General features: G+C 37.3%; 1 protein-coding gene across 1 annotated transcript in view; it reads left to right on the forward strand.

Annotated features, from left to right (window-relative positions):
- The window catches only part of DCAF13 (DDB1 and CUL4 associated factor 13), a 27,976-nt gene extending 19,831 nt beyond the window's left edge, over window positions 1–8,145 (forward strand). The window contains exons 8-11 of the mRNA XM_008689235.2: window positions 1–63; window positions 5,338–5,473; window positions 6,642–6,805; window positions 7,498–8,145. The exon at window positions 1–63 is cut by the window's left edge and continues 108 nt beyond it. Coding sequence (XP_008687457.2) covers window positions 1–63; window positions 5,338–5,473; window positions 6,642–6,805; window positions 7,498–7,585 — 451 coding nt within the window. The 3' untranslated portion in view covers window positions 7,586–8,145. The remainder of the gene's footprint in view (window positions 64–5,337; window positions 5,474–6,641; window positions 6,806–7,497) is intronic.
- The last annotated feature ends 2,332 nt before the right edge of the window (window positions 8,146–10,477 follow it).

Raw genomic sequence — 10,477 nt, forward strand, 5'->3', positions numbered from 1 at the left:
GTTTGTGTCTGCTAGTTTTGATAAATCTATTCGTATCTTTCCTGTGGACAAAAGTAGAAGCAGGTATGTGACTACCAGCAAACTATTTGTTCTCATTTGATGTTTTCTTGTCTTGATCATCATTTACCTTTTTTGAAAGGTTACCTATTTGGTTATGTGTATATGGTGGGACTCACATCTAGGTATTGTGACTTAGGATACCAACTTCCACTGTGTCATCTGGGCAGAACATCAGCCTACTGGGCAGTTTCTTTCACTAAATAGGATATTACCTTTATATAATTTCTTGATATGAAATCTTAGTGTTTGCCTTAAGGTGAAAGCCTTTATTTCAGAGTTGTTTTTAAGTGTCTTAGACTACACTTTTTTTTTTTAAGACTTAATTCCTTTTAGAGCACTTTATGGTTTACAACAAAATTGAGAGGAAGGTACAGAGATTTTTTTTTTAAGATTTTATTTATTTATTTGAGAGAGCGCGAGAGAGCACAAGCAGGGGTAGCGGCAGAGGGAGAAGGAGAAGCAGACTCCCTGCTGAGCAGGGAGCCTGATGTGGAGCCGGATCCCAGAACCCTGGGATCATGACCTGAGCCGAAGGCAGATGCTTAACCAACTGAGCCACCCAGGCGCCCCCAGAGATTTGTTATATAGTCTCTGCCCCAACACATGCAGAGCCATCACCCCTCCACGCATTATCAGCATCATTCACCAGAATAGTGTGTTTGTTAGTAAGGATAAACCTGCATTGACACGTCTTAATCACCTTAAATCCATAATTTACCTTTACGGTTCACTCTTTGTGTTCTACATTTGTGGGTTTGAACAAATGTATAATGACATATTTTCATCATGATAATATTTTCATTGCTCTAAAATATAATAAACTTTTAAAAAATTTTGATTTGTTAAGAACTTAGAGAAGTTTTCCTTCATATAGTTTCCCTCAATAACAACAGTGCCTTTTTTTTTTCTTATTCAAATTCAGTTCTTATACACTCAAGCAAAAATAAAAAAGAGGAAAAAAAGCAGTTTAAAATTGTCAGGCTCATTCTTCCTCCATCCCACTTAGTAGGTATATGTCCTGGAATGACCAAGAGGTGGGAAATATGATACTCAGCTGACCTTTACTCCCATTTGTCTCTTGTTCTGTAAGCATATCGCGTGTGACTCTAGTGTTAAGATATGTGTTATTTTGTACAGCTTGGCCCTTTACTACATATTACGTGTTATTGAATGTATATATTTATACATCTATACTGTATTACATATTGCTGTATTGAGTTAGATTATAAAAAACTATGGCGTTTTAAGGTTTTAAGGATAGTTTTGACTGCGCTTGGTTTTTTGCTTTACGGGCTGACTTCAAAACCTAACTCCTGTGTAAGATAATCGCTGCTTGTATAGTGTGTTTACAGAGCACTTTCATGCACATTCTTGTTGTTCCTTAGTAATGGTTTTTATTGTTCCTGGAAGCATATTCAGAGCAAAACCAAGTAAGTTGGAAGAAGTTTCCCTGTAAAAAAGAATGATAACTAGGGCACCCAGCTGGCTCAGTCAGTAGAGCATGCGACCCTTGATCTCAGGGTCATGAATTCAAGCCCCACGTTGGGTGTAGAGATTACTTAAAATAATTTTTTTTTAATGATAAAGTATTATAGTGGTGTTGCTCACACTTGAAGATATGACTAGCTCCATTTTAATACAGTAATAGTATTGACGTTAAAATTTAAAAAGAATAATCTAAATGGTCTCTCTAAAGTACCATATAAATACATATACACAATATATATATGCATATACATGAATACATATACTTGATTGAGTGTCGTACTCTTCTTGCTTCGTGTAATTAAAGCTCAATGGGGGAAGATGGACTTGGTGAAAGGTAACAATATAATTGGAGATAGGAAAGGTAAGGAGAGGAGTGAGTGCAATCTGGGAGAGGAAAGAACAGAAAACATGTATAATGAGGGTTGGGGGTGATGATCTGTGCTGGAGGACAGCGGTGTGGAGCTGTAAAGCAGTGTACCCAGCTTCCTAAAGATTGATGGTAGCAGAGAGTTGTTCTGGGACCCTTCCTTCCCTTAAAAAAAAAAAATCTAGAGAACATTCATTTGGTGTTGTAACTATAACAAGCTGGAGAAATCTCACCATTTTAATGCAGTGATGAGAATTTTGGTTACTGCTTTTACTGATAAAGAGCCTAGCTTTTATAGTGCTGAAGCTTTTTGAGTCTTTTGAAAGAGTGATGTTCATTTTCAAAGGCATGTCGTGTCCTTCTCCTGACTCACCATCATTCTGTTCCAGCAGGGTCAGAACTAGGGTGTATCTAAGTCAGGGGCCTTGGGTGCAGAATTTCAAGGAGTTCCTCATTGTTGTCAGGGTTGTACAGGTGCCAACCCTGTGTCTGTACCTCAGTTTCTTCACCCTCGTCCCAGCCCTGTTTCAGAAACAAAAGATCTTTCAAACAGTGCATCCTGAGAGTCAGGCAACTCATCCATACCTTGTTTGGTCATAGTCAACCTGCTTTTGTTTGCCATTTTGGTATTTTTCTTGTGGTAGTTGCATCTTTCTACCCTCTAATTTGAGTGAGCCATACTGATTCCTAACCCTTCTTGTATCATTGATTATCAGCATGCCATTGTCGTCATCATTGTGTATCTGATTAAAAAGGTGCTTGACTCAAAAGTGTACTGACTGGAGTATTCTGATGACTTTGATCTTCATTCCATCTTCTCCATGTAGAACTCTCAGTGTTCGTTCTCATATGGCTGTTGCCTCCTTTACAACTTACTTGATACTCTCCAAACTGTGATGAATGGTTTGTTGGGGTTATTCAGTCACGCCCACAGCAGGGCTGGTAGTTTGCATTCTTCTCACATTCCTGGAAGATACTAAGAATCAGGGGAATGTGCCCTTCAATTATTTTCTTTGAACCAGAACCGCCAAAGGTAGTAGCACAATATTTTCCTAACATGATGCATGAGCAGACACAAAGAATGGGGAAAGAAGAAAGAAGAATAAGAGAATTGAGAACGTTTGGGCACCTATGATCTCAAGGTCTCTGCAGCTGAGTTATTCCAAAGCTATTGTGGGCATCCAAATGCAGATCTATCTAAAAAGCTCAGGTAATTGAAAGTTGTATGAAGTAAGGAGTTCTTATGCCCCTTTTCTAGGGAGTTGTCTCCTGATGACACTTAGAGATTTTGTAATCACAGTGGTGGTATATGGTACTTGTTGTTGGGTTTAAATATAAGTCATATTTCCTCTGATCTTTGCCTTCATCTGCTTAAAAGGTAGTTCTGGCTTGTTCTGTGGTCTGCTCTAGTTCATTACAAATATCAAATAGCGCAGCCAGTCCTTTGAGTAATCTTTATGTTTAAAATGTTTTTCTTTGAAAGACCTTAAAATGGTAAAATGTATTTTTAAAGTAAATTTTTAATAGATTATTAAAAACTACAGGTAAGTCAGTGTTTGAGATTAGACTTCTATTGGGATTTCATTCAATATTTACCAAGCAAACAAGTAAATTACTTGTATTCACATGGATAGTTTGACTGTATAGTGAAGAATTTAAGTTTTTAGAATGTATATATCTCCTAATGGTATAACTTTAGTGAGCTTTGTAAATCTTTAACATGCATAAACATATTTAGAAGTTAAGAACTCTGCATAGTTTACCATTAAGGAGGATCTGTTTTGGTTAAGGAACTAACCATTGGATTTGACTGGTTTCATATATCAACAGATTATTTTTAATGGTTAAAGCCTGATTGAATTTCCTACCGTTTTTTTTTTTAAGATTTTAAAAATTTATTTGTAAGAGAGAGTGTGAGCACGCACAAGCAGGCGGAGGTGCAGAGGGAGAGGGAGGAGCAGGCTTCCCACCGAGCAGGGAGCCTGCCACGGGGCTCCATCCTGCGACCCTGACATCATGACCTGAGCCGAAGGCAGACGCTTAACCGACTGAGCCACCCAGGCACCCCAAATTTCCTAGCATTTAAATTCATTGGGTGGGTCAGTTGGTTAAGTGTCTGCCTTCTGCTCAGGTATGATCCCAGGGTACTGGGATCAATTTCCGCATCGGGCTCCAGCTCAGCGGAGGGCCTCCTTCTCCCTCTGTCTACTGTTCCCCCGCTTGTGCTTTCTCTCTCTCTCTGACAAACAAATAAATAAAATCTTTTTAAATAAATAAATGAATTTCATTATATTGCTAAAGAAAAGAAGGGCCACTTAAATAGGTAGAGATTATGAGAAATGAATCTTGTGAAAGCAGAGCATTGTGAGGGGGAAGAAAATGCATCTATCTCATCTAGTTTTTTATTTTAATAGGATGTTGTTTCTAACGTCCTTCCCCTTTTAGAAATAAATTTCTTAGGGTTTCTCTACGGGTTCACTCAAGAGCTCAAAACATATCCATTGGAAACAGTGTAAAAGACTAGTTTTATAAATGTATCTCAGATATTTTTTATAAGTCCAAATTCTTTTTGATCAGGTCATCATGTGTGGGGTTTCTTTTACTGTGCAGAGTGACCAAGCTCGTTTCCTTTCTCTCGAGTCTGCATTTTGAATCATCTAACCCAGATATGGAAAATTCATTTCTCCAAAAGTCTCTTTTTATTTTTCCTGACCTTGTCTTTTACTTGTTTTTTAATGCTTTTCTTAACACTTTCCCAATATAGTATCTTCTGTGAATTCACTTAGCATGTTTCACAGCCTTTCCAAATAGGTACGATATTTTACATCTCCATTTATTAAATGATTCTTAACTCATCAGACACTTCTATAGCCCTCCCTTTCTGTTCACACATGTAAATCATCAACTCTCACTTTAAGTAAGCTCTTTAAACAATTTGACTGAAACAAAATCAGACATTAGGGTCAATATATCAGGATGTGCTCTTTGAATGTTATTACATCCGTTTTATTTTCCAGTAAAATGAAAAAAAAAAAAAAGTGATTGTTGACCTGAATTGATTTGGAGGGAAGAGACAGTCTATTTCTTATTGTTAAAAAATTACTCTAGCTTCAGCATATTTTATTTGTGTTATATGCCTTCAGTAATTTTGTGAACTTTCCTGGGCATCTGGTTTTGCTTAGTTTTTTTATATTTATTTTTCTTGTTAGATTGTAATTTCTCTGAGAGCAAGAATTTTTTTTAACTCCCTAGGGCTTAGCATAAAGCCCTGTTAGTTTGGTTCAATAAAAGTATGTTAAAATTAATTTGAATTCCCCTTTTATACTCTTCAGACTCAGAAATGCTATCCTGATACTTGATGGGCAATGGTTAAAGAAAATCTGTATCAAAATCCTAATTTTAAATTAATTCCTCTTCTGTAGGGAAGTCTATCACACAAAGAGAATGCAACATGTTATTTGTGTAAAATGGACCTCTGACAGCAAATATATTATGTGTGGGTCTGATGAAATGAATATTCGTCTATGGAAAGCTAATGCTTCTGAAAAATTGGGTGTGGTAAGAGACCCCGTTTTCTTTCATTGTCATAAAACTAGTTTCTAATTTAGTGGCTATCATTATATTATAAAGAATTTATTTGAAGTACTTTAAGGATTTTGCTCAAACTGGCATAGTTGTGATAAAAAGAAATAAGTTAGCAACAAAATAGACAAGGCTGTATTGAGATTTACTTTTTTCATGTCACAGGCACCTTCAGAGGCCTGTGTTAATTAAGATGTTTGATAATATTTGAGCCTTCTTGATTCTTTGTGTTTTTCTTGAGATAAGGAGAGGTGTAGAGACTAGAAGGTTGGACTGAGAGTGCCTGTTTCTTCTGTTAAAGGGATAGTAATCAGGCACATCAAAGGCTGCCGGTGCCTCTGAGGTCTTCTAATTTCAAAACAGTGAAACACTAACTTCAAAAAAAAAAACAGAAAGCTTCAGACTATAAAGAAGATTCGGTGAAGCTATAACTCATATTATCATGGTTGGCTCTCTCTGGGTTGGGGGTTATGGTTGGTTTTTGTTTTTGATGTTTTTCTGATATGAAACATGAGACATTTCTTATCAAACATGAGTGTTTAGATCAGCCACAAATACTGAGTTTAAAAAGGAAAGTTTAAGTGCGAATTATTGTCTACTTAGCCCCAGTAGGAAAATCAAGATATGATAAACAGTAATTAAAGGCAATTTTATTTTAGGCTTAATGATTGGTAAGTATTACACTATGCGTAGGTTTCAGTTCATCATTTAAGTTCCTCTAAATCATATCATCCTTAACGTTTGTTAAACAAAACCTTGTCATTACAGAATTGAACACTTTTTGTTTTCTGTTTCAGTAGTTATTTTTATGGAAAAATGTCGAAGGATTAATTTAGGTGCTTTTTCTATGTTTTTTATGCCCAGAGACGGTCTAGTTTGGTGGTCCACATATCCCTACTCCGTCAGCACTGATATTTTAACTTGGTGGCATATATCTACATTGGAGGCATATAGCCTAAAAGGAAATTCAGTGTTTGCAGAGATAATGACTCACATAACCTTGTAAAGGGTAGAATTACATTGGCAATTTTGCTTGCATTTCCTACAAGTTTAGTTTTTGGGAGAAAGGGTGCTTCTTCCTAGCTTTGTTATATGAATAAAAAGAACAAACCATTCATTGAAATGTCAAAATGCATTTTTCCAGCTTACATCACGAGAAAAAGCAGCCAAAGATTATAACCAGAAGTTGAAGGAGAAATTTCAACATCATCCTCATATAAAACGCATTGCTCGTCACCGACATCTACCAAAATCTATCTACAGCCAGATCCAGGAACAGCGCATCATGAAGGAAGCTCGCCGACGAAAGTATGATTTGGGGCATTTGATTCTCTCTCAGTATCCTTTTCTAACTTCCCCCTCTAAGCTCACCGGAAATAAACAAAAACCAGCCTTCTGAGGGAATAGTTTATGTGCCATTATACAGTAGAGATGTTTTTGAATACTGCCATGAAGGGGAAGCAGTGATTATATGAGAACTTCCATTACCTATTTTTTGAGATTATGTTTAAAGGGCAACCAGTAAAAATGAATTCCATCAAAATAAGAAAACATTTCTGCTCATACTAAACAAAACTGTTGCAAATAATGTTTTTAAAAATGATTTCTAAAGAAGCTGGAGTTAAGAGGTATTATATATTTTCCAAGTTAAAGAATGCGAAGAACTGATAGCGTCCATTTCTTGAAGCATGTTAGAAAAATTTTTATTCATCATAGAATTTTGAATCTAAAGCAGAGCTCTCACCACCATTTTCCTGGTAGTGTTCTTCTCTTTGGAATAGGACACTGTTACGTGATGAGAGAAGAAGCAATTGTAAATAAGTTAACAAAAGTTGATTTCTAGCTACTTTTTACCCAGTCTCCTTGTGAAAACTTTTTTTTTTCTCAATAAGGAGTTTTCTAGCAAAAGAAAAGACTGTGGTTTTTATAAGAAAGCTTTCTTTGGGCAAGGAGATTTCTCATAAACTTGCTTATGTTTTGTATATTTTGTTTATTTCTAGGGAGGTGAATCGTCTCAAACATAGCAAGCCTGGATCTGTGTCAATTGTGTCAGAGAAGAAGAAACACATAGTGGCAGTTGTGAAATAATACTTGGTATTCCTACCAATCCTGATGTATAATTATTGGTTACATTTTGATGTGCAGACTCCGCAAATAAAGTACTGACTCTAGAATAATAACAAACAGTTCAGTTACATGTTTAGAACACTACCCTGAAAACTGTCCTGAAAGGTGGCCTGGTTGATAAGACTATCCAACATTTTATCTTTGATCCACTTTCTTATTTCATTGAAGAATACAGTATTTACAAACATGTTTATTACTGTTAGAAATTGCAGATACACTTTCGCTTTGATCTATTATTGTAGATACACATTTGAATTTACATTTAAGACCAAACATCTTTTTTGTTACCTTTAATATTACTTTGGGTAATTATTGCAATGATTCTTCCTATGATTACATATAACATGTGGAAGAATTATGTCAGAACTTTTTTCAATTCAATTAATTTTCTGTGCTTTATTTGTATTTGGGTCTTTGAGACTTTAAAGATGATCAGCTTGCATTTATATAACTTTTATAAATAATAATTATAATTTATGGTCAAGTTAAGATAATAAAACATCCTTTTCTCAGCATTGTAACTTTGATCGATTTCTGCTAATTTCTCTTCAATCTCACTAAATCATAAATAGTTCTGTGTGACATATGTTGGGTTTTTTTTTTAATTAAAGTTTAGTAAACTTTATTATTAGAGTATATATAACCCAAATTTTAGGAAATTTTAAATAAGAGATTTTTAGGGGCACCTGTGTGGCTCATTTGGTTAAGCATCTGACTCTTAATTGTAGCTCAGGTCTTGATCTCAGAGTCATGGTTCAAGCCCTGCATTGAGCTCCATGCTGGGTGCGGAGCCTACTTAAACAAACAAACAAAAAACTGGAAGAAGAGATTTTAAAAACACACAAATGTATGTGTTAAGAATATATATATTTGTAGTAAAAATATAAAGAAATGTACAGGAATGATAAAGATAAAAATTGAGAGTGGGAGGAAGAGAGGGTGGGGTACACAGGAGACTTCAACTCTTACTAATGTTCGTTTCTTAAGCTGTGTGATCATTGTATTATTTATGCTTTCTTGGATATCTTGGATATTTCACCATATTTTTTATAAGGCTGAGAAGAGATCAACCATCTGTCTTTTAATTCCTATGATCTATTGCAGGCCTTACTTACTTGATTTGCAAGATGAGCCAAGTTGTCTTTTGCACATATACTGCTGTTAGTTTGGGTGTGGTTTTAAAGAAATATGCAAAAACTGATCCAAAACCATGAGCTTTGGTGTAATTTGAGTCCTTCAAGAAGCAGATACCTAAATGGGATTATATGTGCAAGAGATTCATTGGCAAGAACCGTCTGTAAAGGATTAAGAGGCAGGAGCAGGGAGTATGCAGGGAGAGCCTCTGTCTGGACTATAGGCTTGACATCTGTGACAGGTGAGCAGGAAGAAAGGAGGACTGAGTAGGAGGAGGCTCAGGCTGTAGTGTGGTTCTAAGGTTGGGCCAAGCTGATAGGGTGTCCTGGAACCAAGTTGCTTGTCAAAGGAGTCCCATATTCAAGAATGGGCTAGTGCTAGTACCCTCACTGTGCTCAGTCAGTGGCAGGGAGCAGCCGTGGGGAAGCATGACCTTACAGTGAATGCCGTAGTGGTATGTAGGACCCCTCAGCTAGGACTCCGTCAGCTGTACTTCCTGCAGCCAGTTCTTGAAGGAGTTCTGAGCAGAGCATTTCTATAGCTGCACCCCTTGTGCCACACAGATGCATTTCTTGCAGGTTTGGGGAGCAACTCCTCCATGATTTTCCATGCACCTCTTCTAGAAGAAGGAGTTTGGATGGTCAGTAACCCCTGTCTCTGAAGGGCCACAACTAGTACTCACCTTTTTAAATTTTCCTCATCCACAGCTATCACCTTCACCAGTTTTGGTGGCTTACCTCATAGTATAACCCAAACCTTCATTCCTGAGGGGTCTGAACCTTTGGTAATCTTCTCTGAACCTTTGATAAACTTCTCAGACAGGGGTTGCTACTCATATCCATTAACAGTTGCAGTGGAGCAAGGGAGTATCAGCAGACACCAAAGGGATTGTGTTCTGCATGTATTTCTCCCATCTCCCCCTAACTGCCTCTGGTCAAAGTCAGTACTCCTGTTAGGAGGCTGACCACTCCCTGGACATAAGTTCAAAGTACCTTGGTGATAGTCGTAACTTAAAGAGAAGCAGGACTTGTGCTGTGTTCTCTAGCAAGAGTGTGTACCCCTTTAGCAACTAATTCTTCCAACCCTGCAAAGCCCAGAGTTTTAGGAATGGGAAGCCGTGGGTTGCTAGGAATGGTGGAGCCATTCCTTTTCTCTCTTGGTCCTTGGACACAAAGGTTTGTGATTTGGTGAATTTAATGCATTCAGAAGGACAGTACCCCATCATTTTACCATATTGTATCTGAGCTGGTGCTTACATTATGTTATTAGCAGGCCATTCCAGTAATCTGTGAGACTGTGTATTTCTGCACTGTGTATGTGCTATGACCAGTGGGGTCCTTTGGGCCCAGTTTCTTACCTCCTTTGCTTGAAAGTAGGTTCCCTGGATGAATACTGTGTTGAGTGGGATTCATGCCTGTGAATTAGGCATTCTGATAACGCCCAGGTAGTGGTGCTGGCTGAGACTTTGTGACTGATATCTGGGAATACTGGCATAGGTATCTCCGTGAAAATTAATTGCTGGCCCTTCTAGGATCAAAAAGAGCAGTATAGTCATGTTGACACCGAATGGTCTTTTGTTCTCCTCAAGGAATAAATAGTACCATATCAACACAACATTGGTCTCTGTCACTAACAGTTTGGACAGTCACGCACACAATAGCTAGATCAGCTTTGGTAAGTGGGGGTTCATTTGTTGAGCTCATTCATAGCCTCTATCTC

Source organism: Ursus maritimus, unplaced genomic scaffold (genome assembly GCF_017311325.1).
Source record: "Ursus maritimus isolate PB19 unplaced genomic scaffold, ASM1731132v1 scaffold_9, whole genome shotgun sequence".
NCBI lineage: Eukaryota > Metazoa > Chordata > Mammalia > Carnivora > Ursidae > Ursus > Ursus maritimus.